Source organism: Budorcas taxicolor, chromosome 18, assembly GCF_023091745.1.
Source record: "Budorcas taxicolor isolate Tak-1 chromosome 18, Takin1.1, whole genome shotgun sequence".
Classification (NCBI taxonomy): domain Eukaryota; kingdom Metazoa; phylum Chordata; class Mammalia; order Artiodactyla; family Bovidae; genus Budorcas; species Budorcas taxicolor.
In genome coordinates this window covers 63,986,224-64,013,164 of record NC_068927.1, presented here as the reverse complement: position 1 = coordinate 64,013,164, position 26,941 = coordinate 63,986,224, and the positions used below count along the sequence as shown (strand labels likewise).

The window sequence follows — 26,941 nt, the reverse complement described above, 5'->3', positions numbered from 1 at the left end:
TAGCCACATGGGACTGCTGCTGCTGCTAAGTTGCTTCAGTCGTGTCCGACTCTGTGTGACCCCATAGACGGCAGCCCACCAGGCTCCGCTGTCCGTGGGATTCTCCAGGCAAGAACACTGGAGTGGGTTGCTATTTCCTTCTCCAATGCATGAAAGTGAAAAGTGAAAGTGAAGTCGCTCAGTCTCTTAGTCAGTGCCCGACTCTTAGCAAGTCTACCAGGCTCCTCCGTCTGTGGATTTTCCAGGCAAGAGTACTGGAGTGGGGTACCATTGCCTTCTCTGACATGGGACTGGAGCTACCTTAATAGACAGCAAAATCAAGACCGTTTCACCAGTTCAGTGAGAAGTCTAATGATGAACCATGTCCTTCATGTAACCAGCATCTCATAAATCAGGACTGGGACCACTATTACCTAGTACTAGGGACGGCACACAGTAGGTTCTCTGTGTTTAAATATGTGGGGGCAGATTCCAAGGATGAATAATCAGTCAACACGTTAAATCATTATCATGCATATTTTCTGCAGACAGGGACCACAGTTGAACACTTTGAAGAGGTAGTGGCTGACTTGCCTGACTTCTCTTCTCAAACCCATGTACCTGAACTGTGAATAAGTCCAATGGCCACAGTGCATCAACTCCCTGCAGAAGGAGCCCAATGGGGACGATTGACTGTACCCCTTCTGCTCTCTGGGCTCTCAGAAGGATGAACTCAGAGCTATTTCCCAGCTGAGGGAACTGGTACCCAAGAACCAACTATCAGCTGATGATTGCCGTGATCAATTTAAAGTATTCTAATGCTGTTGTTCAGCCACTAAGTCAAGTTCGACTCTGTGACTCCATGGACTGCAGCATACAGTTTAATGTTACCTCTCTGTTTTTCCTCATCAGTGGTATTTCTTAGTCTCTGTCTGAGTCCAGAAATCTTCTTTCCAGTAGTCATGGCCCAGAACACAGGGACAGGCTGGAATCCAATAAGAGGCTCAAGGAGGGGGCTCCATGGGTGACTTAGAACCAGTGACAAGGTCCTTGCAGAGTCATGTGGATGTGAGGGAGACCTGAGGATTCTGAGGAGGGAAACTCTGGCTTCAAAGGGGGCGTTTTCCAGATTAAACAGACCTGAGGCCATAAATAAAAAGGGCTATGGAACTTCAACTCAGGAGAAAGCCCAGCCTCCAGATCCCATGCTGATGATCAGTGAGAAAACAGTTTGCAAGAGTGAGGCCATGAAGGAAAATGCCCACCGGGAGACAGTGAAGGGAGCCCGGGTGCTCTGTGAGTGTCCCTCCCCCGGCTATGACTGTCACTGTGAACTTGGGCTCTCCCGCAGGGAACACAGAAAACGCTCCTGCCCTCTGCTCAGCTGCTCGCGCGGACCTTCTCAGTAATTGCCAGGACTTGTCCCTAGTCCCCAGGCGTGGGTGAGGGTGACGAGCACTGGGGGTAAGATCTGGCCCTCACTGGAGACGCCCCAGACTCTCCATGCAGACATGTCACCTCCGCTCCAGATGACATGATAATGGCTCCTCTGTGGGGAGAGCGACCCAGGGGCCCTGCCCCTATAACTGGGGCCCATCCTGACCGACACTTCCCTGCACAGAGTGTGGCACCGAGCGCAGGCAGGTGAGTGCTCCCTTGTGTTCAGTCTTGGCAGGAAATGGGAGAGCCGGCTCTCAGCGGGAGAGGAGCTCAGAGCTGCATTGTCAGCACCTTGGGCAGGACAGGTGCCCCCCTGCCTTGTCCTGAGCTGCCCCATCCATGCCCTGGCAGGCAGGTGGAAGGGGGGAATGTGCTGGGGTGTGTGTCTGAGTGGGACCAGAGCCGTGAGTTCAGTGTACATCTGTACATCTCCCTCTGAGATTACTTGCACATTAGCATCTGATTTACTAAGAAGCCCATCAAAGTCAGTCTTGAATTTCTGGGACAGTGTTTGATCTCCAGCATTTCTTCCTAATTTAGAACTTCCCTCTCCTGCTCTCATTGCCCAGCTATTCCCGCACACGTCTGCTTTATCCACTAGAGCCCTCAGCGCAGTGATCATTGCTGATTTTCGTTCCTGGTCTGACCAGTCCAACTTTCCTGCCATGTCTCTATCTGATGCTCGCTCTGTGTCTTCAGACTGTTTGGGTTTGGGGGGTCTTCTGTTTTTGACTTTCAATGCACCTAAGAGTTTTTTCTTGTTATCTGGACGCATTGTAGTGGGTAAAAAGAGTCCCTGTTAATAAACCTTTGGTGCTGTGGTGGTGAGCTGTGGGGATGACCTCAGAGAGACGGCAGTGAGGGGTTCTGAAAAGAGATCTTTGTTCCCTGCCCAGGAATTGAACCTAAAGAGCCTGAATGAAAACCAGGAGTCCTACCTACCAGAATACCAGGAGCCTGAGGCTAGAAGCAAAGTGACCCTGGTTCTTTCCCCCATTAAAAAGCAAAAATGTCTCAAGAAGGCAAAAACTGTTTTAAAAAAACAGGTATAAAGTTCATTATTAGAGACACAGCAAAGCATGTGGCGAGCACACAGGGAAGAATTTGTTTAAGACAGAAGTGGGGCAGAGATACACCCAGAGAGAGAAAGGGTGTGGGTGTCCTGAGTGAGGAGCACAGGAAGAGGTGACAGAAGCCCCTCATTTAGGACCATCCTTCCAGGTCTTTGTTTGAGCTTTAGCTTTAGTCCATCAGGCATGTCCAACTCTTTGTGACCCCATGCACTGCAGCCTGCCAGGCTCCTCGGTCCATGCAATTCTCCAGGCAAGGATACAATGGAGTGGTTGCCATTTCCTTCTCCAAGGGATCTTCCCAACCCAGGGATCGAACCCAGGTCTCCTGCATTGCAGGCAGACCCTTTACCATCTGAGCCACCAGGAAGCCCGTGTATAACTATTACCACCATCTATTTCCAAAACTTCATCATCCCAGCAGACACTGGCTACTCATTAAACAACAACCCCTCTTCCCCTCAGTCAGTGGTAACCTCTGTTCTACTTTCTGGTTCAATGAATTTGCCTACTCCAGGTAGCTTTTATAAGTGGAATCATATACTATTTTTCCACCTGTGCCTGACTTGCTTCGTTAAGCATGTTTTCAAGGTCCATTTGTGTTGTAGCATATATCAAGCATGCTACACGTTTCCTTTTCACAGCTGAATACTGTTTCTGTACGATATAGGATGGCATTTTGCCTATCCACTCATCTACTGATGGACCTGGGGCTGTTTCCACTTACTTGTTACTGTGAACGATGCTGCTGTGAATGGTGGTGTGCACAGACGCCATCTGTTTTCAGAAATACAGTTTCGTTGTGAACACAGCTATGCTCACCTGTTAACATATTGGCCATGGCTGCCTTCCCAGCTGCATAAACACATGGAGTTGCAGTTGCATCTGGACCTACAAAACCTAAAATACCACTATCTATCCCTTTACAGAAAAAGTTTGCTGATCTTTGGTCTATATGATGGGATTTCACTCAGAGAAAGTGGGATTAAACCATAGTGGACTTTTTCTCTTTGAAACAAGGAATGATTTCTGAGATTACCAAATGATGGTATTTACTAGCAAAAAGGACACTTGTCAGGGGTCTTTAAAAACTCTCCAGAAACAAACCAAACTTCTGTTGGTCTAAATCTAAATAATTACTGTGGTTACTGTACGATTTCATAGTATATACTTAAGATATTGTCCTTGTTTACCTTTGGCCAATTACCTTGTCTCTGTCTTGACGCCTGACTGATCCCTGAACCCTCCCCAACGTGCACGGGCAATGTTCTGCTAAGACGGATCCCACCGCAGAGGCCTGTGGGTGCATGTCCACCCTCCTCCCTTTTCGGCCCCTGGGAAGCCTTCCTGCTCTTGTACGGACAGGGAAGTCTTCTTGGCCTTAGGCCTGGGCACAGTTTCTCTTTACCCCAGCAGAACTCAGCTTCTGCCACTAGCTTCGTCCTTGGAGTGTGTGCGTGAGAATAAACCTTCCGTTTTACTCCACTCGACGAACACCAGCTGTCCAGCCTGGGGGCCCCTCTATCTCCTTCCTTGGGGAGAGGGGAGGTTCCACCTGTAGGAGGTGCCTGTGAGCCTGTGCCTCTGGTGTGAACTCCTGTTTCTCCATGTTTTTCTGCCTCTTGGACAGGACAGCACAACTGGAGTGGGTGGGAGCTGGGGATTTCCCTTCCCAGGTGAGGCCGGCTCCATGTGACTCCAGCTGGATAGGCTCTGGTTAACTACCTTCCCAGGAAAGCAGATTTAGGTAAGAAGAACCCAGGGCTCTGGAGTATTTGAAAATGTTTGCTTTCCTCTCCCGGGAACGGAGGCAGAAGGGGATGGATTTCTCTCTGATATCAGCTGAGGCAAATATCACCAGACTCACAGGACTGTGGGATGAGTGGTCCTCCTGGAGATTCTAACTGTCAGACTCCTACACACGGAGGCCCCACCGATCCATCGTTATGACGCAGGATTTCCTACCCAGGTCTTCTTCCAGAGGGCTTTCTGCTCAGGAATCTCTGCTCCAGTATGTCTTGATTCCTTTTCTTCCCCCGCTGTCTCTTTCCTAGTGGAGGCAGTGATTGATTGCCCTGTCTGTCACCTCGCTTACTGATCTAAGAATTTTCCGTCTATTCGGTGTTTTCCCTGTTCTTAGGACAGAGAGGTGACTCCCAAGCTCCTCACACGAGGAACAAGAAAGTGCAGGTCCACAACTGATTTTTTAAGTTATACTGTGTGTGGTAATTCTGATGAAATGTGAGTTTCAAGTGTGAATAACTGACTCTTCTGCAACTGTGTTTAAATTAGGTGGGCAGTCTTAAAGCTCGCCGGCATTGTGCACTTTCCGTTTCTTTCTTAACACACGCTTACAGTACGCAGGAATGTCTCTAAGGGGTTAGTGTATCTGCTAGTCTCCTGTCTCATTGTCCTACACTTAGGACAGATTTTGTAACATCTGTTATGCATCACACCATGTTACTGAACAAGCGATGTGGTTCTTAACTTCATGGACCTTACCTGCTGGTGGAGAATAAGGAAATGCCAAATCAATAGGATTAAATATAATCAGAGTGAAAAGTGTAACCGGTATCATGCATGTGTGCTCCAGGTTGAGCCCCTCCTGTGGAGCATGACCGTGTCTCCCTTCTCAGAAGAGGAGAAAGGAATTCTTTCCCAGTGTTGGTTCTGTGAGACGCCTCCTGATGTCGACACCAGCTCAGCCCCCTTTCCACTCCGGGCCACTCTGACATCCTCTCCATGTCTGTTCACAAAGATGCCCTGAGAAACGCAGGGAAGGCGGCTGTGAAAACCATCTTTCTGTTCCAGGTGGTGGTTGGTGCTCTGGGCAATGCCATCCTTTTCTCCCGCAGCATCTCTCCAGTCTTGCTGGGCCACAAGCAGAGACCCACACAGATGGTTCTGCCACATTTGGCCCTGGCCAACCTCCTGGCTCTCCTCTCTCCTGGCATTCCCCACATAATGGCAGCTTTCGTGTCAAGGAAGCCCCTGTCCAGCCTCGGGTGTAAGTTTGTGTATTACATACAGCGGATGGCTCTCAGCACCGCCCTGTGCTCCACCTGCGTCCTGAGCACCTATCAGTCCTTCACTCTCCTTCCCAGGAGAGCGGAGTGGGTGATGCTCAGAGGAAGGGCCCCCAGGGTCACTGGCCCTTCCTGCTGCACCTGCTGGATGCTGAGTCTCTTAATGTACGTCCCTGTTCCTCTGAAAATCACTGGTCCTCAGGACACACACAACTATACTGATTCCCAAGGCAATTGGTTCTGCTCAATCTCAGGTACTGTCACAAGCGTTGGCTACTTGTGGTTCATCTCTGATGCTGTGTTTCTTACCCTCATGGTCTGGTCCAGTGGCTCCATGGTGCTTCTCCTGCACAGACACCGCCAGAGGGTGCAGTATATCCACACCCTCACTGGGCACCACAGAAGCCCCCCGGAGACCAGAGCCACGCACACCATCCTGATGCTGGTGGTCACCTTCATCATTGTTTACATACTGAATTCCACTTTTTCTTTTTATCTCACTGTTCTTGTAGAGTTTCGTCTGTGGTTGATGCAGACTTCTGATGCCTTGGCCTCATGTTTTCCCACTGTTTCCCCCTTTCTGCTGCTCCTGAGGGATCCTAAAACTCCTAGGATCTGCTCTGGAGTCAATAGAAGCGATGCTTAGTGTGATAAATATCTAGTAGATGCCTTCAATAATAACTAATTCTCTTCTTTAAGTATTGAGTGGCTATTTTTATTAAAGTATAATAAGTGTGACATTATATCACTTCAGGACTTACAACATTATGATTGAATATTTGTACACGTTACAGGTGATGAGTTCAATAAGTGTAGTTAACATCTACCCACCTCCACACTGTACTGTACTGATGGAGCTTTTTTCTTGTGGTGAAACCTTTGAAGATTGATTCTCTTACCACTTTTCGGCATGTGGCACAGTATACTTAACTACTGAACCATGTTGTACATTATATGTCTGTGACTTACTTACTTTATAACTAAAAGTTGGTACCATTGAAGTCAGCGCTGTGCTATGCTTCGCTGCTCAGTCATGTCCAACTCTGCAACCTCGTGGGCTGCAGCTCGTCAGGCTCCTCTGTCCATGGGGATTCTTTAAGCAAGAATACTGGAGTGGGTTTCTATTTCCTCCTCCAGCGATGGAATATTACATAGCCTCAAAAAAGAATGAAATAATGCCGTTTGCAGCATGATGGATAGACCTCCAGAGCACTATGCTAATTGAGACACACTGCGCAGAGAAAGAAAAGTGCTGTGTGCCAGCTTCTGTGCGTGGAATCTGAAGAAGCTGAACTCAGGAACAGAGAGTGAGATGGTGGTTTCCAGGGGCCGGGAGGTCAGGGGAATGCGGAGATGCTGGTCCAAGGGCACTGAGTTCCAGGAGAGAATGAGTAAGTTCTGAGGATCTGATGCGCCGCCTGGGGCCGGCCCCCAGCGTGCTGCACTATACACTAGCCATCTACTAGAAAGCCAGTGAGAGGGTACAGCTTCCCTGCCGTCACCACCGGCTGCGAGAAAAGTTAATTCTCTGAGGCGACGGAGGTGTCCACCTCCCTGTGGTAATAATTGCACAGTATATTCCTGTATCAGAGTACCATGCTATACACCTCACACTCACACACTTCCCATGTCAGTTTTCATCCATTGCTTGTCCTGTGTCCTCTGGGGTGGATTACCGCAGCCCACACTGAGCCTCCTGGGGGCCTAGCCAGCACCCAACGAGCCTCTGTAGCACTGGGTTGAATTAAGCAAGATGGCAGTGGGTTTCGTCCCCAAGTCACATAGCAGAGTCACCACTTTTCTAACTCGATTTACACAAACGTTATGACGGTCGACAACTTGTTACTGGGCTTTCCTGGTGGCTCAGTGGTAAAGAACCTGCCTGCCAATGCAGGAGACACAGGTTCAATCCCTGGGCCGGGAAGATCCCCTGGAGAAGGAAACGGCAACACACTCCAGTGTTCCTGCCTGGGAAATCCCATGGACAGAGGAGCTTGACGGGCTACAGTCCATGTGGTCACTAAAAAGTCAAATGCAACTGACCAGCTGAACAACAGAAACGTGAGTTAGTCATGATTCCTCCAGTAAAAACTGAACCCTAGGACTTCTCCTACGCTTCCCCTCTTCTGTGCTTATAAATATCCCACCAACAGTGGGAAACCCGGGCCCTATCCACCTCAGTCTATGTATCCTCTGCTCAAAGGTGGCTTAGACGCTTATTAACCCAGTGCCTAACCACCCTGCCGATCTTTTGTCTATACTGTTGGATTAGCCGAAAAGGTCATTTGTGTTTTCCCATACATCTTCCGGAAAAAGCCAAATGGACTTTTAACCAACCCAAGACATAACTGAATAGAAAAAATGAATACTTTCATGTAAGGAGAACAGCTACTGTGAACAGGAAGATTTTGTTCCAGTTATAGCCATTCGTTCTGTATATAAAAAGTTTCCCCTACTCAGGGTCCAAGTAAGTTTCCCCAAGAAAATTCTGGTTTGGGGAAGAAGTGGAATCACAGAAGTAAAGTGAGCGAGCTATTTGCCCCTTTGCAGTAAATGTGAAGAAGATGCCTACAGTGTGGGCTCTGGGGTCCTTGACCTGAAAAGTCAGGACCCAACTCCCAAGGACAGGACCTTGGGAGTGGACAGTTCCTCATCCTAAATGGTGCCTTGAGAAGACTCTGAATTAGCCCTAAAAGAAGAATGAAGATGTGAACACAGTCCCAGTAGGAAGCAAAAGACAGCAAAAAAGAGCAACTTCTAGGTGGAAAGCCTGTCGGAAGCCCACGGGGATGTGTGGTTGACCCAGGGCCAGGGCGCTTCGGACCATCACGTGGGGTGGGTGTGGGGCAGTAGGAGCACTGTATACAGGAGGCGCTGAGGCAAATCTCTTTAAATATATGTTTATCTTTTTAATTATGAAAGTGTGATGACCCATTTACAGGAGACCTGGAAAATACAGAACAAGGTTACAGATAGTTCCACTATATATTACGATTATTTTTAAGTGGATAAATTAAGATTCTTTTATTTGGACTTTCAATATCAAAAATTAATAGAATGAATTTACAAAGAAGTAGAAAGATAGAGTAGATCCAAAGAGCACCGTGAACCAACTCAACATAATGAAGATTTACATAATGTTCACACAGCCACAGGGTACAAATTCGATTCAAGTTTCCATAGACTGTAAACTAGGAGACACTGGAATATATCACGGCACATAAAAGAAGGTGCCAAAACTTCATGGTCTAAAGGTACTGACATCATACAGAGGCTGTTCTCTTACCACTTGGAATTATGTTAGAAACCAACGTCAAAAGATACTTGGAAACAACCCGCATATTTGCTGGGGGAAATTGAGGGCAGGAGGAGAGGGGGGTGGCAGAGGATGAGGTGGTTGAATGGCATCAGTGACTCAGCGGGCATGGGTTTGAGCAAATTCCAGGAGATGGTGAAGGACAGGGATGCCTGCTGTGCTGCAGTCCTGGGGTCACAGGGAGTCAGAGACGCCCGAGTGACGGACGATAGCACACGTTTTCGAGGGCAGTGTGACACTCACCCAGAGAGATCTTCAGCTTGGCCATCAAAAGCCCCGTGAGGCAGATTTTTACGAAGCCTCAGCGAGTAGGTGTTTCAGAGTCACGGGCTGTGCGGTCTCTGCCACACCTATTAAGGCCACCTTTGCAGGTAGACGCTGCCCACAGACAATGTGAAAACAGGCGTAACTGCATCCCTAGGAACCGCTCGAGTAACCGTCCCCATAAAAGGCACCGTCCTCCCGTGGAGGCCTGGGGGCATTAGGGATCCACAGCATTTTGAGGTGGGAAAGAGGGCTTCAAAATGGGCTGCTTTCCAGATTAGAAAAAGAGCTCCGGCCGTACAGAGCAGGAACCATGGGGCGTGAAGTCACTGGAGCCAGACTCCTGACCGGGATGGAGCTCAGAGCTGTGACGAGATGACGCCGCCCCAGGAGCACGGCCAGGAGAAAGCGCAGGAAGGACGTGACTGGTGCACCTCCGCTTGTCCCCTTAATGCCCGAGTATGCTTCCTCAGCGTTGATTTCCCACAGAGGACACAGAAGTGTTTTCACCTGTGGTCTGGCTGTTGCGTTAGGATCTTTAATTGCTTAATCACCCGAGAGGGGGATGAGCAGCGCTGGGGATAAAACCGGCTCCTCACGGGACACGCGCCACGCTCTCCGTGCAGACAGCGGGGCCGACCCAGCCGCTGCGGGGGTGGTGGCGTCTGTGGGGACAGCGGGTCTGGGGGCCCTGCCCCTGTAACTGTAGACTCACCAGCCCCTGGCCCACCCTGGCCGACAGGTCCCTGCCCAGAGCTCTGGAGCCAGGTCCCGGCAGGTGTGCGCTGCCTCGTGCTCAGTCTCAGGGCAGGAAGCAGACAGGACAGAGGAAGTCTCGGCGAGAGGACCGTGGAGCTGTGTCTGGGCACCGACCTTGGGCAGGACACGTGCTGAGCCTGCCTCACCCTGCGTGTCCACACCGGGGCTCCGGCTGGAGGAGGGGGCGGCTTAGGGAGCAGAGAGGGGGTTTTAAAGCTCAACATTCAGAAAACTAAGATCATGTCATCCGGTCCCATCACTTAGTGGCAAATAGATGGGGAAACAGTGGAAACAGTGGCAGACTATATTTTTTTGAGGGCCAAAATCACTTCTGATGGTGACTGGAGCCTGAAATTAAAAAATGTTTACGCCTTGGAAGGAAAGTTACGACCAATCTAGACAGCATATAAAAAGCAGAGACATTACTTTGCCAACAAAGGTCTGTCTAGTCAAGGCTATGGTTTTTTCAGTGGTCATATATGGATGTGAGAGTTGGACTATAAAGAAAACTGAGCACCAAATAGTTGATGCTTTTGAACTGTGGTGTTGGAGAAGACTCTTGAGAGTCCCTTGGACTGCAAGGAGATCCAACCAGTCCATCCTAAAGGAAATCAGTCCTGAATGTTCATTGAAAGGACTGATGTTGAAGCTGAAACTCCAATACTTTGGCCACCTAATACGAAGAGCTCAATCATGTGAAAAGACCCTGATGCTGGGAAGGACTTGGGGGCAGGAGGAGAAGGGGACGACAGAGGATGAGATGGTTGGATGGCATCACCCACCTGATGGACATGAGTTTGAGTAAGTTTCGAGAGTTGGTGATGGACAGGGAGGCCTGGTGTGCTGCAGTCCATGGGGTCGCAGAGTCGAACACGACTGAGCGACTGACCTGAACTGAACAGCATAGTTATCAGTTGCTGTTGCCAAAAGTGGCCACAAGGCAGTAACGTGTTCTTGCTCCACTGGTTTTTGGAATGTTTTTTTAATCAGGCAATTTTTCCATTTTCTATAGAAGTGGAGTTTATTTCTGATGTTCTGTTTATTTTAGGTGAACAAGAGCGTGACTGAATTATACACAGGTGTTTGTCTGTTCTTCAGGGATTTTTTTCTATGCCTTATCACGGTGTGTTCAATCAACTTCCTGTGCTATTCAGTAGGTCTTTTACAATTATCTCTGATATCAAGTAGTGTGTATATGTTCATTGTAACCTCTAACTGTATGTCTCCCCCATAACTTAAAAAAAAAATCATACGCTGGTTTTCTAAGTCTGAAATTCAGTTATTCTTTAGAATTTAGTTCATTTCTGTGAATTTATAGATTCCACCTGTAAGTGATATCTTTAACCATTTTCTTCCTCTCCCTGACTCCACTTAGTATGATCATCTTTTGGTCCAGCCATGCTGCTGCCAATGGTATTTTTTTTTTTTTTTTACCTTTTTTTTGATGGCCAAATATGTTCCAGTGTATAGATGAACCAGTTACTGTTCATTTTTGTGATAGAAAATATCAATGGACATTTAGTTGAAGCCGTGTGTTGGCTATTGTGAACAGTGCCACCCTAAAAATAGGGGTGCACGTGTTTCAAATTAGGATACTTTTCAGTTCTAGGCCAAGAAGTAAGATGGCCGGAAAGTGTGGCTTCTCTGTATTAAATGTTTTAAGGAACCTACAGATATTTTCCACGGTGGCTGACCCACCCGCTTCCCTCCCCGCCCACAGTGTAGGATTCCCTGTTCCCCGCGGCCTTGGCAGCGGTTCATCTTTGAAGATCTTTTGGAGGATGGCCATTCTGAGTGGTGCAAGGTGACACCTCCACGTAGTTTTGACTTGCAGTGCAGTTCCTTAACAATTAGGAAGGGCTTCCCAGGTGGTGCAGTGGTAAGGAAAATCCGTCTGATAATGAGGAGTCGGAAAAGACCCGGGTTTGATCCATGGGTTGGGACAATCCCTTGGAGGAAATCGCAGCCCACTCCAGTATTCTTGCCTGGAACATCCCATGAACAGAGGAGCCTGGCGGGCTACCGTCCACGGGGTCACAAAGACTGGGACACAAATGAGCCACTGTGAACATGCACACCACAAATAGTGACGCTGAGTATCTTTCCTCGGACTTGGTTTCTTACCTTGTGAGTACAATTTACGTCTTCAAATAGACTTCTTGAACATCGGCCCTGTGTTGAATTCTCTTCCGGTGATTTACCCCAGGGTAGAGGGTATTTTGTTGAGGGCTGGTGTTTTTTTTCCCTTACGTCCCTGAAGACTTCAGTTCAGTCACTAAGTCATATCCGACTCTGCGACCTCATGGACTGCAGCACGCCAGACCTCCCTGTTCATTATCAACGCCCGGAGCCTGCTCAAACTCGGGTCCATCGACTCTGTGATGCCAGCCAACCATTGTGAATATTAAAGACCCATCAGCACAGGTTTTTCGGTTGTTACCAAAAGTGGCCACAAGGTGGCAGCATTTCTTCATGCTCCACTTTTTTTTTTTTTTTGGTTATTTAGTTTTTATTATCTAATGGGAGTAGATTTAGACTTCCCTGTGCTGTTCAGTAGGTCCTTTTGGATTATCTACCAGATAACAGTGGTATATGTTAATCCTAACCTCTTAATGTCTCCCTTCCCCTCCTTTTTTTTTTTTTAAATAATCAGAAGTTGCTTTTCTAAGTCTGTGAGTCTGTTTCTGTTTACAAATTAGTTCATTTGTATGAGTTTATAGCTTCCGCCTGTACGTGATGAATTCCCCTTTCCCTGGGTTCACTCAGTATGTAAATCTCTCGGCCCACTGACGCTGACAATGGCATGTTTCGGCTGTTTTTGATGCTGAGTGTACTCCAGTGTCTCGATGGACCAGTGACTCTTCATTTCTCTGTTGATGAACATTTTGGTTGATGCTGTCTTGGACGTTGTCAGTAGCGCTGCCTGAAAAGAGGGGGTGGACCTGTGATTTTAAATCACGATTTTCTCCGGATCTCAGGCAAGGAGTGGGCTTGCTGGATCACGTGGGAACTCGACAAGTGCCGTTTTAAGGGCTCTCCACGCTGTTGTCCTTCTCTACACCCACCCATTTACATCCGGCCCCAGCAGCACTGAATCTTTGCAGATCTTCGGCGTGATGGCCGTTTTCAGTGGGATGAGCTGATACCGCGGTCCAGTTCTGAACTGCCTTTTCCTGTAATAGTGATGCTGAGCCAGTCTTCACGGGCTTTATGTCTATCCGGAGGCCTTCTTGGGAGAAGTTTCCATGCAGGTCTTTGGCCCCCTTGCCTATTCGGTTGTTTGCTCTCTTTAAATTGAGCTGAAAGAGCAGTTTGCATATTTTGGAGATGGCTTCCTTGTGGACACCTGTATTTGCAAACACTCTCTCCCCAGTGCTGGTGGCTTTCTTTTTCTTGTCCATGCATGTTGCGGAGGGCTTAGGGGCCAGTCGGGTGTGAAGAAAGAGACAAGGTAATTGGCAAAGGCAAACAGCCGGCAGGATGGTCCTGCCTGAGGGATTTTACCTCCTCCTGTGCTCCTCATTCAGGACGCTCTTAGCCTTTCTCTCTGGGCGTATCTCTGCCCCGCTTCTGTCTTAAACAAACTCTCCTCTGCGTGCTTGCCCACGTGCTATGCCGTGTCTCCAAAAGTGAACTCCGTACCTGTTTTAACAGGTTTCCGTTTCTTTGAAACACTCATCGTTTCAGCGGGGTCCCTTGGCTTCTCGCCCCTGCTGGTCCGGCGGCGAGGGCTCCTGGTTCTCATCCGGCTCCGCAGGTCAGTGCCTGACAGGGAACCACGACTGTCTTCAGGACCGCTCGCTGCTCTCTCTCCGAGATCACGGTCATCGTTTTCGTCACTGAGGCTGGAAAAGGTAATTTTGATCATATTTTATGGCAGAATAATCCTGCCTTTCGTGTCTGTACCCCGTCTTTATGCATCGTCTCTCCTTCGCACGCAGGTTGCAGCTCTGACTTGTCTAAACTTCCCGGTGCAGTGATCCACGGCGTGAAGTTGTCATCAATGTCAGCTTTCCTAGACCTCTGCACAGGCGTGGAGCAGATGAAGTCATAATACTTCCTATGTCTGTGTTTTTTAAAATGTGTTTATATTTTGCTTCTGCTTGGCAATATTGTGTCAGTTTCTGAATTACCTACAGTCCACACTTTATTTATATTCGGCAGAGCGGATTTCCTATTACGAGGTCTTACTGAGGACGCGAGCAAGGCCTAGTGAAGACCAGATTCATGCCTTATGAGGACAAGAGTCACAGCTTAGAGAAAGAACATTCAGGCCGCACGTGGACGAGAGTCAGTCCTCGGTGTGGACCACAGTGAGACTGCAGTGTGCGCGGAGTCGGAACTTACGTGTGGACTGGAGTCAGGCTTCAGTGTGCAGAGTCAGGTTTAATATGTGGACCAGAATCAGGCCTGAGGCAGGACCACTGTCAGGCCTCAGCGTGGCCCAGAGCCAGGCGTTAATGTGCAGAGTCAGGCCTCAGTGTGGCCCAGAGCCAGGGTTAGTGTGCGGAGTCAGACCTCAGCATGGCCCAGAGCCAGGCGTTAGTGTGCAGAGTCAGGCCTCAGCGTGGCCCAGAGTCAGGCCTGAATGTGGACCAGAGTCAGGCCTAAGTGTGACCAGAGTCGGGCCTGAGTGTGGACCGGAGTCGGGCCTGAGTGTGACCGGAGTCGGGCCCGAGTGTGACCGGAGTGGGCCCTGAGTGTGACCGGAGTCGGGCCCGAGTGTGGACCGGAGTCGGGCCTGAGTGTGACCGGAGTCGGGCCCTGAGTGTGACCGGAGTCGGGTCTGAGTGTGACCGGAGTCGGGCCTGAGTCTGGACCGGAGTCGGGCCCGAGTGTGACCGGAGTGGGCCCTGAGTGTGACCGGAGTCGGGCCTGAGTGTGACCAGAGTCGGACCTGAGTGTGACTGGAGTCAGGCCTAAGTCAGGACCAAACTCTGGGTCTGATCCCCCCAACAGAGCCCCCTGGGGCGTGTCCACACTCGTTATGGGGTGGGGTCCCGTCCATTTTCAGCCTCCAAGGAGCCTTCCTGCCCTTGCACAGGGGAGTCATTTTTGAGCTTAGTCACTGGCGCCTTATCTCTTGACTCCAGCAGGGCTCAGCTGCTACTGTTAGCTTTGTCCTTGAGTGTCTGGGGGACAACAAAGCTTCAGCCTCACTCCACTTGACAAACAGCAGCTTCCAGCCCAGAGTCCCCTCCGTCTCCTTCCTCAGATCCCTCTGAGAGACAAGAGCCCCAAACGCCTTCCCTGGGAGGCTGAGGGCAAAGGTCAGTCTCCTGTCGCTTCTGCAGGCTGGGTGGGGCTGTAGACACCACCCAGCTGGGGCCAGGAGCTCTCACCCTGTCTCATTCAGGGGCCCCAGGGTGATTTCTGTTGCTGTTCCCGAAGGATCTCTTCTGAGGACTGCCTGGAATCTCCGCATCACTGGCATCTTGATGTGAAACTGGAGTAATCTGAAAGAGACAAATTTCACAAGTAGGTCTGAAAAGGCAGGGGCCAAAGGCCAGTAGAAGAATTACTGTGACCAGGGGCCCAAGCAGGAGTGAGAACCAGGGTACGGTTTTTAGCAAGTCTGATCCTGGTCCGGCAGAGTCAGAGCTGGTGCTACCCTGTCCAAAGGAGTGGGAACTTTTGCCTCGGTCTCACATATTTCCGGTGCCGTTTTTATTAGCTCAGAATGACTGAGGAAGGTGTGACAGGCCACTCAACTGCAGAAGTAGCTGGAGACGTGACAACCTGAACATTAGTATACAAAATGGATCTCATTTATTTCCAGAAGAATAAGATTGAATTCCAGTCTACACCTGGTACTTTAAGGAGACTTGCAGGTGTATAGCCAGTTATCTAGTTTAATCTAAGTCGGTTTTAACCTTTGATGTATTATTAACACATATACCAAAGCATCTTTCCAACGTTCCTTTTCTGCAAACCTTTTGTCACCTTCTAGATCTGTATTAATTTGTTCTGTTTTCCCCCCACTTATAAATAACCAACTGTAGAACAGATTATCATTACTTTTTACAACAAAAACACCTCCAGTCTTTTATATCTTCTTTCGCTGACAACATGTATCTTTACTTGCTTTATGCACTGAAATCTTTTCCTTGTCACCTTAGTAGCTTTGATTCCATATTATAATTTTTAATGTTAAAAAACCTTAACACCTAATTAAAACCAAGAAGAAAGCAATCGTGAACTGTGTCAGATTGTCATTCTCTGATTAGCAAACTCAGGAGCAAATTTTAGAACCTCTAAAAACATGTATTTTTCCAAAGTACAATTTTTTTCCCCAGTGTAATACAAGGCTTGTGTCTAGTGAGCCCAAACATCTTCAGGTTTTTTTCCTTGTATTTAGAATTGTTTGATTTGTAAGTGCTTATTTTTCTTTAAGCCAGTTAAATACAGCCCATTTACAAATTAACCTCAACGATATTATCCAAAGACAAAGACCCACACGGAGGCACGCACAGATCCAGGCAGACAGAGATCCCATGTCGTTTTTAGTCAGTTGCATCGGACTCTGCGGCCCCATGGACCATAGCCCGCCAGGCCCCTCTGTCCACGGGACTCTCTAGGCAAGAATACTGGAGTGGGTTGCCATTTCCTTCTCCAGGGGATCTCACAGTTTTCCACTGAAGATTTATTATAAAATGTCTCTTTGCCTCTTTTCTTTTTCTTGGCTTGAATTTCTACTAAATTACCCGAGTTGAAGTCTCAGGTAAAGTGGGCTGTATATCTCCCAGTCAAGATAAGCGCTAACTTCAGGCTTTTTTCCTGGCATAGTTTTACTTTCTCAGGGTCAGAATTCTGGGAAAAAAAAAGAAAAAGATTTCAACAAGCCAGCTTTTGCTAACTGCACACGCAAAAGGAACTGGTTTTGCGATTTCAAAAATAGTTTCATTTAACCCATTTTCTCTGGAGTCTAAAGGCTATCACGGCCATCCAGTGGCAAAAAGCGTCACCTCTCCTGGCTGTGGTCATTGCCTCGCAGCTGACATACAGCCCAGACGGCGCTCAGATTGGCCCCAACCAGAGGGGCAGACTGCTGACAAGGTGCTGTCCCAGCAGGGACTGCCTCTGGGAGCCAGGCTCTCAGTCTGATCAGGACGGGCCATGCAGGCAGAGGGGACGCTCGGTTCTTTTCCCGCTTTCTTCCCGCCCCGCCCCCACCCCAAGAGGAGTCAGGAGTCAGAAGGGGGTTCTTCAGAAAGTTAAGAGGGTTTTCTGATCACAGGAGCCACAGACCAGGAATATGACCAAAGTGGAATAAAGTCCTGAACATATTGGAACCTCAGCCCATTTTCCTGTGTCAACAAAGAAGCCCAGTTTTAGGCGTTCCCCTCCTCCGCCCCGATCCACCCATTTAAATAAAGGCCAGACACTGTCACAGTAAAAGAAAAAAAAAGTTTCCAGTTCTTAAGGACACACTCCAGAGGTGTTTCTTTTGTCTCAGAAAGGGATCCCCCCATGTTGAGTGACCTCAACCGAGGACTGAGCGTGCTCCTAGAAATGTCCCTCAGAGCCCCGGACACATTCAGGAGGCGCCTGGAGGGAATCCGTAGGGCCCCCTGAACTCTGATTTCATGCTCGACGGGGCTTTGCGTGTCCTCTCCTCCCCCACCGACTTCTAACCGGAGGCCTCTGGTCACGCTTGGCACCCCGCGCAAGGCATCTTATTTCCAACCCCGGTGAGGACACGCGGGCCGATACAGAGTGGTCGGCCGGTGTAAGCTTCCCAGACAGCAGATGACACCTGGGACGCAGACCGTTCAGAAGGGGCCGTCACAGTTTAAGGGCCGCGGTCGCCTGGCGTGGGGGAAACTCCTGGAGGAGCTGGAGTGGGCTGCGGTGGAACATGCCAGGGGGTCAGGACCCCAGGGCTGCACCTGAGCTGCTGACAATGCGCTTGCCGCAGAGAGGCTGCAGTTAGCCCTCCCTCGGAGCTGTAGAAGATCAGGTAGGGAAGGAAGCTTTTCTGCCAGTGATGTGGGAAAGGAAATCCCAGACTCGTGGTAGAGAGAGTGAACGTCAGGAGCCTGCAGCCAGTGGTCTGGGGGAGACCTGCAGGGGAGATTCCGGACCAAAGGATCTCGGAGGGAGAGCAGTGAGCCGTCCTGAAGACACATCTTAGCGCCCTGCCCAGGGACTGAGCTTGGGCAGCCTGGATGAAAACCAGGAGTCCCGCAGTCAGACCACCAGGGGCCAGAGGCTAGAAGCAAAGTGGCCCTGGTTCTTGCTCACGTTTGGAAGCAAGAATGTTTCAAGTATGCAAAAGCTGTAAAAAACCAAAACAACAGGTACATTTATTATTAGCGACCAACCCCAGGGAGGAAAGGTGCAGGCATCCCCTGAAGCGGGAGGGGCGCAGTGGGAGGTGATGTGAGTCCCTCACGGTGGCCCGTCCTGGGTCTCTACGCCCGGCACCATCTGTCTCTGTCTCCACATCTGACCAGTCCAGGACCTGCCCCCCGCAACATGCATGCGAAACATTTTGCTAAGATGGATCCCCCGCAGAGGCCTCTGGGGGCAACTCCACACTTATTATGGGGTGCGGCCCCACCCTTTTTGCCCCCCAGGAGGCCTTCCTGCTCTCGTGCAGGCAAGGAAGCCTTGACCTCTGGAGCAGGCACCGAATCTCTTTACTCTAGCTGAGCTCAGCTTCTGCCACTAGCTTTGTCCTTGGAGTGTGTGGCTGAGAACAAAGCTTCAATTTTACTCCACTTGACAAACACCAGCTTCCAGCCTGGGGCCCCCTCTATCTCCTACCCAAAGTAAGTCAGAGCGAGGAAGACAAATATATTAAGATATCACTAACAGGTGGAATCTATGAATTCATGCAAATGAACTAACTTGCAAGCAGAAACAGACTCACAGACATAGAAAACCAACTTATTATGTTTAAAAAAGGGAGGAAAGATGCACTAAAATGTTGGGATTAACACATACACACTACCATATATCAAATAGGTAATTAAAAAGGACCTACTGGACACCACAGGAAGTCGACTGAACACCTGTGATAATCTACATGGGGAAAATCCCCCCACACAAAATAGACATATGTCTGTGTATAACTGAATCAAGTTCCTGTACACCAAGACCAAACACGACATGGGAAATCAGGTCTCAGTTCAGTTCAGTCGCTCAGTCGTGTCCGACTCTGCGAATCGCAAAGAATCGCAAGAACCCCATGAATCGCAGCACGCCAGGCCTCCCTGTCCGTCACCAACTCCCAGAGTTCACTCAGACTCACGTCCATCGGGTCCGTGATGCCATCCAGCCATCTCATCCTCTGTCGTCCCCTTCTCCTCCTGCCCCCAATCCCTCCCAGCATCAGTCTTTTCCAATGAGTCAACTCTTCGCACGAGGTTGCCAAAGTACTGGAGTTTCAGCTTTAGCATCGTTCCTTCCAAAGAAATCCCAGGGCTGATCTTCAGAACAGAAAATAAAAAATAAATTACCAAAAAAAAAAAAAGGAGTGGAGCATGAGTAAATACTGCCACCTTGTGGTCACTTTTGGTAACAACAACTGAAAAGCCGGTTCGGATGGGCACCTTTCATCAGGCCTGCAGGGACCTGAGGGAAAAACACCCGGTTCTCAACAAATGTCCTCGGGCAGGTCCTGGAAGAATTCACAACAGGGCAGACGGTCAAGAAGCCCACCCGGAGAGGTAAGTTTTACTCGCGCTCTTTAAAAATAACCACATGAAAAGATTTTATATCTCTCAATCTTACAGAAATGCAAATAAAAAATACGAGGTATCACCTCACTCTGATCAGATTGGCCTTTGACAAAAAGTCTACGAACAATAAACACTGGAGAGGGTGTGAAGAAAAATAAACCCTCCTACACTGATGCCGGCAAGGTAAATTTTTAACAGCCAGGAGAGAGGACAGGGAGGAGGTTCCTGAAAAGAGAATGAAATTATGTCAGTCCCTAACTCCATGCAGAAAAATATACTCCAGAACAATCAAAGATCTAAATGGAGGACAGATGCTGTAAACCTCCTGAGAAAAATACAGGCAGAACACGCTTTGATGTAAATCACAGTCAGATCATCTTGGAGTCACTCTTAGAAAGATAAAAAACTAAATTAAACAAATGGGACCTCATTAACCTTAAAAGCATTTGAGCAGCAGGGTTAACCACAAACAAAAGGAAAACAACCCTCAGAATGCGGGAAAGAAAAAGTGTTTTCAAATGGAGATGCAAGGAATTCACCTCCAAAACAGGCAAACAGGGCTCATGCAGCTCAATATAAAAAAATCAAACAACCTAATAGAAAAATGGGCCAAAGATCTAAGTGGACATTTGTCCAGAGAAGGCATCCAGATGGCTATAAAGCACCTGAAAAGATGTTCAGCGTCCCTAATCACTAGAGAAATACAAATCAGAGGTTCAATGAGGTATCACTTCAGTCAGGCAGGTCAGCATGGCCATCTCAAAAATTTGACAATGAATGCAGGAGGGGTGTGGGGAGAAAGGAACCCTCCTAGCCTGGGTGGGAATGTAAATCAGTGCATCCACGGCTTTCAGACATTCAACAGTCAACAAAGTACCACGTGACCCAGCCATCCCACGTCTGGGCGTGGATCCTGAGAAAACCAAATTTTCAAAAGTTGCTGCACACCAACAATCATGGCAGCACTGGGTAAATCGGCAAGACACCAAAGCAACCTCAGTGTAGAAGGACAGGTGAATGATTAAAGAAGCCAGGGTACAGATGCACAAAGCGGTACTATCCAGACACGAAAGGATGAAAGAAAGCCATTTCCAGTCACAGGGAAGAGCCAGAGACGATCACACCAGTGAAGTGAGTGGAATACCACGTGTATCTCCTGTTATCACTTCTGGGTGGAATCCAGACATGCATATAACGAACTTCTTTACAAAACAGAAACAGCTTCATAGACTCGGTAAAGACAGTCACGGTTACCAGAAAACGAACCGTGGGGTGCAAGGAGAAATTAGCAGGTTGAGAATAACACATACACAATACTATTTATAAATGAGTCCACAAGGACCCACTAGTAGCACGAGGGACCCTAGCCAACAATCTGTAATAAACTCTCTGGGAAAGAAGCCAAAAAGAACACACAGATATATATATATCTACATATAAATGAACTAAGTTGCTGTACACATTTACGCGAGAGTTGGACTGTGAAGAAAGCTGAGCGCCGAAGAATTGATGCTTTTGAACTGTGGTGTTGGAGAAGACTCTTGAGAGTCCCTTGGACTGCAAGGAGATCCAACCAGTCCATCCTAAAGGAGATCAGTCCTGGGTGTTCATTGGAAGGACTGATGCTGAAGCTGAAACTCCAGTACTTCGGCCACCTCATGCGAAGAGCTGACTCATTGGAAAAGACACTGATGCTGGGAGGGATTGGGGGCAGGAGGAGAAGGGACGACAGAGGATGAGATGGCTAGATGGCATCACCAACTCGATGCACATGAGTCTGAGTGAAATCCGGGAGTTGGTGATGGACAAGGAGGCCTGGCGTGCTATGATTCATGGGGTCGCAAAGAGTCAGACACGACTGAGCGACTGAACTGAACTGAACACATTTTTGAAAAAAACCCACAATGCAAATCACCTATACACGCAATTCAAAATAAACTATCAAAAAAAGGTGAAGGCAAAGAGCCGCTGACGCTGTGCCCCTCGGGCCTGGGGGACCTGGGCTGGCGTCACGGCCCTGGGGCCTGAGCAGGCTTGGGTCCCCCGGTGGGACTGTCCTGGGGCTGAGGGCGCTGGGCAGGCTGTGCCCGCAGTGAGCACCCCCGGACCTGGCCTTCCTGTTCCCGGCTGCCTGAGCCCACCGTCTCCAGACCCAGGGGTCTCTCCTGCAGCAGAGCCAACCCTAGCGCCCCCAAAGGACGGTGGGGTCTCTGGGCTGGAGGCGCTTCACAAAGTCCCCCGGGCTCCGTGAGTCCTGGGGGTGGGTGCCCACCTCCAGCCTCCTTCCTCTCCACCTGAGGAGGACAGCTGCCTCTGCAGAGCGGTGTGCCAATCGCTGGGCTTGGCCAGGGGGATAAAGGCTAAGGGGGGAAGAAGGAGACACAAGCCCTGGGTGTATCCACCTAATACGACCCAGAACAGGACGCGCCCTGAGGCTCTGGTTGCCCAGGTAACCGGAGTTGGGCGGGGAGAAATGCTGCCGCCCTGTGGCCATTCTCTGTAACAACCCCTTGAAAACCGGTGCTGATGGGCCCAATATTCACTAGGACCGCGGGGTTGGAAAGGACACCTGCCCTCAAGAAGTGCCCCGGGGTAAATCGCCGGAAAAGAATTCACATCAGGGCTGACTTCCACGAGGCCAACTTCAAGAGGTTAATTGGACTCACATGGTAGGAGGTAAAAAGCCCGTGGAAAGATACTGAACATCAGTAATTATTAAAGAAATGAACATTAAAACTAAGTTGAGGTATCATCTTACTCAGCTTAGAAAGGCCATTCTCAAGAGATTTTCAAAGATTAAATGCTCCCAAGGGCGAGGGGAACAGGGAACCCTCCTACACCGTGGGCGAGGTTGTAAATGGGTGGCTGTAGCCAGGAAGGAAAATATTTGGAGGCTCCTTAAAACACAAAATAAGGGCTTCCATGGTGGTGCAGAGGTTAAAGCATCTGCCTGCAATGTGGGAGACCTGGATTCGATCACTGGGTCAGGAAGGTCCCCTGGAGAAGGAAATGGCAACCCACTCCAGTATTCCTGCCTGGAGAATCCCATGGATGGAGGAGCTTGGTGGGCTACAGTCCACAGGTCGCAGAGTCGTACACGACTGAGCGACTTCACTTTCACTTTCTTTCATTTAAAACACAAGATAGAGAGTTACCACTTTTCCGGCAACCCCACTCCTTGCTTTTATCTGGGAAAAGTCCTAATTCAAAAGGGCACGTGCACCCCTATTTTCAGGGCAGCACTCTTCACAACAGCCAGGACAGCATTAACCAAAATATCTATGGATAAATGACTAACTGGCTCATTTGTACACTGGAATACACTCACAAATAAAAAAAAAAAGAAGAGAGAGAGAGAGAGAGAGAGAGAAGGAAAACTACCATGGGCAGCAGCGTGTATGGACCGAGAGATTATCGTACTAAGTGAGGTGAGAGACAAATATCCTAAAATATCACTAAAAAGTGGAAGCCAGAAATGCATGCAAATGAAATAACTTGCAAGTAAAACAGACTCGGTTAAAAAAAAACCAACTCATGATTATTTTTTAAATGTTGTAGGGAGCGATACACTAAGAGGTTGGGATTAAAATGTATGAGTTATGTATCTATCAAATAGATAATCTGAAAGGACCGACTGTGAGCACAGGGACGTCTGCTGGACACACTGCGATAACCTGTATGGGAAAAGACTCCAGAGAAAATAGACACATGTCTGTGTATAACTGAATCAAGTTCCTGTTCACCTAAAACAAGCCCAACTTCAGAAATCAAATCTCCTTCAACAGAAAATATAAAGTTACAAGGAAAACAAAAAACAAAAAACTGGAGCACGAGGAAATGCTGCCGCCTTGTGGCCGCGTTTGGTACAACAACGGGAAAACCTGTCCTGCCGCTGCTGCTAAGTCACTTCAGTCGTGTCCGACTCTGCGCGACTCCCATAGACAGCAGCCCACCAGGCGCCCCCGTCCCTGGGATTCTCCAGGCAAGAACCCTGGAGTGGGTTGCCATTTCCTTTTCCAATGCATGAAAGTGAAAAGTGAAAGTGAAGTTGCTCAGTTGTGTCCGACTCTTAGCGACCCCATTGCAGCCCACCAGGCCCTCCGTCCATGGGGTTTTCCAGGCAAGAGTACTGGAGTGGGGTGCCATTGCCTTCTCCACACCTGTCCTGACGGGCACTTCATATTCACCAGGTCTGTGAGGACATTAGGAGGAAACAGCCGTCCTCCGCAGACGTCCTGGGTCGGTCTGGAGGAAATTCAAAGCAGGGCAGGCCGCCAAGAGGCCACTCTAGAGGGGTCAGTTTTACAGCTTTTTTTTTTTTTTTTTTTAATCATATGGAAACCTTTCAACCTGGAGTAATTTTAGAGAAATGTGAATCAAAACTACAGCTAGGTATGAGCTTACACTGGTCAGAATGACTTTTGTCAAAAACTCTACAAACAGTAAATGGTGACGTTTTGGAGAAAAAGCAATTCTCCTACTCTAATACTCACGAGGGAAATAGTTAACAGCCAGAACAGGGGACAGCCTGGAGGTTCCTTAAGCAAGTGAAAAGTGAACCTAATTATGTTCCTCCCTAACCCCATATAGAAAAAACACTCCAAGCTGATTAAAGAGCTAAATGGAGTGATGGATACTCTAAACTTGAGGAACATATGGGCAGAATAGGTTTTGAAATAAACCACAACAAGTTCTTCTTGGTTTCACTCAGAATAATAAAAAATAAAACACAACTCCACAAAAGTAACCTCATTAACCTCAAAAGCTTTTGCACGGCAAGGGAAACTCTAAACAAAAGAAAAAGACAACCCTCAAAATGGGGAAAAATGGTTACAATCCAATTTAAAAACAACTTATTCATCTCCAAAACACGCGAACAGTTCATTCAGCTCGATATCAAAAACAATCAACTCAAGAGAAAAACAGGCCAAAGATCTAAATAGACCTTCATCTTAAGAAGGCGTCCAGATGGCCAGGAAGCACATGAAAAGATGCTCAGCTTCACTGTTAGAGAAATGCCAATCAAAGCGGCAACGAGGCATCAACTCACACGGCTCAGAACAGCCATCCTCCAAGATCTACGCAACGCTGCCGAGGCCGAGGGGAGCAGGGACTCCTCCCACTCTGGTTCATTTCGTTCAGTTCAGTCGCTCAGTCGTGTCTGACTCTTTGTGACCCCATGAATCATAGCACGCCAGGCCTCCCTGTCCATCACCAACTCCCGGAGTTTACCCAAACTCATGTCCATCAAGTTGGTGATGCCATCCAGCCATCTCATCCTCTGTCGTCCCCTTCTCCTCCTGCCCCCAATCCCTCCCAGCATCAGGGTCTTTTCAAATGAGTCATCTCTTCACATGAGGTGGCCAAAGTATTGGAGCTTCAGCTTTAGCATCATTCCTTCCAAAGAAATCCCAGGGTTTTCTTCAGAATGGACTGGTTGGATCTCCTTGCAGTCCAAGGGACTCTCAAGAGTCTCCTCCAACACCACAGTTCAAAAGCATCAATTCTTCGGCACTCAGCCTTCTTCACAGTCCAACTCTCACATCCATACATGACCACAGGAAAAACCATAGCCTTGACTAGAGGGACCTTAGTCGGCAAAGTAATGTCTCTGCTTTTGAATATGCTGTCTAGGTTGGTCATAACTTTTCTTCCAAGGAGCAAGCGTCTTTTAATTTCATGGCTGCAATCACCATCTGCAGTGATTCTGGAGCCCCCCAAAATAAAGTCTGACACTGTTTCCACTCTTTCCCCATCTATTTGCCATGAAGTGATGGAACCAAATGCCATGATCTTAGTTTTCTGAATGTTGACCTTTAAGCCAACTTTTTCACTCTCCTCTTTCACTTTCATCAAGAGGCTTCTTAGTTCCTCTTCACTTCCTGCCATAAGGGTGGTGTCATCTGCATATCTGAGGTTATTGATATTTCTCCCAGCAATCTTGATTCCAGCTTGTGTTTCTCCCAGTCCAGCGTTTCTCATGATGTACTCTGCATATAAGTTAAATAAGCAGGGTGACAATATACAGCCTTGACATCCTCCTTTTCCTATTTGGAACCAGTCTGTTGTTCCATGTCCAGTTCTAACTGTTGCTTCCTGACCTGCATACAGATTTCTCAAGAGGCAGGTTAGGTGATCTGGTATTCCCATCTCTTTCAGAATTTTCCACAGTTTATTGTGATCCACACAGTCAAAGGCTTTGGCACAGTCAATAAAGCAGAAATAGATGTTTCTCGGGAACTCTCTTGCTTTTTCCATGATCCAGCAGATGTTGGCAGTTTGATCTCTGGTTCCTCTGCCAGCTTGAACATCAGGGAGTTCACGGTTCACATATTGCTGAAGCCTGGCTTGGAGAATTTTGAGCATTACTTTACTAGCATGTGAGATGAGTGCAATTGTGCGGTAGTTTGAGCATTCTTTGGCATTGCCTTTCTTTGGAATTGGAATGAAAACTGACCTTTTCCAGTCCTGTGGCCACTGCTGAGTCTTCCAAATTTGCTGGCATATTGAGTGCAGCACTTTCACAGCATCATTTTTCAGGATCTGAAACAGCTCAATTGGAATTCCATCACCTCCACTAGCTTTGTTCGTAGTGATGCTTTCTAAGGCCCACTTGACTTCATATTCCAAGATGTCTGGTTCTAGATTAGTGATCACATCATCATGACTATCTGGGTCGTGAAGATCTTTTTTGTACAGTTCTTCCGTGTATTCTTGCCACCTCTTCTTAATATCTTCTGCTTCTGTTAGGTCCATACCATTTCTGTCCTTTATTGAGCCCATCTTTGCATGAAATGTTCCCTTGGTGTCTCTAATTTTCTTGAAAAGATCTCTAGTCTTTCCCAATCTGTTGTTTTCCTCTATTTCTTTGCACTGATTGCTGAAGAAGGCTTTCTTATCTCTCCTTGCTATTCTTTGGAACTCTGCATTTAGATGCCTATATCTTTCATTTTCTCCTTTGCTTTTCGCCTCTCTTCTCTTCACAGCTATTTGTAAGGCCTCCCAAGACAGCCATTTTGCTTTTTTGCATTTCTTTTCCATGGGGATAGTCTTGACAGAACGTGGTCCACTGGAGAAGGGAATGGCAAGCCACTTCAGTATTCTTGCCTTGAGAATCCCATGAACAGTATGAAAAGGCAATATGATAGGACACCAAAAGAGGAACTCCCCAGGTCAGTAGGTGTCCAATATGCTACTGGAGATCAGAGGAGAAATAACTACAAAAAGAACGAAAGGATGGAGCCAAAGCAAAACCAATACCCAGCTGTGGATGTGACTGGTGATAGAAGCAAGATCCGATGCTGTAAAGAGTAATATTGCATAGGAACCTGGAATGTCAGGTCCATGAATCAAGGCAAATTGGAAGTGGTCAAACAAGAGATGGCAAGGGTGAACGTCGAC

At 48.2% G+C, this 26,941-nt stretch overlaps 1 protein-coding gene across 1 annotated transcript; it reads left to right on the top strand.

The window, feature by feature from the left end:
- Positions 1-5,231: 5,231 nt before the first annotated feature.
- Positions 5,232-6,161, top strand: LOC128063853 (vomeronasal type-1 receptor 4-like). Its single transcript, XM_052656675.1, has one exon. The coding sequence runs from the start codon at positions 5,232-5,234 to the stop codon at positions 6,159-6,161; it is 930 nt and encodes a 309-aa protein (XP_052512635.1).
- The last annotated feature ends 20,780 nt before the right edge of the window (positions 6,162-26,941 follow it).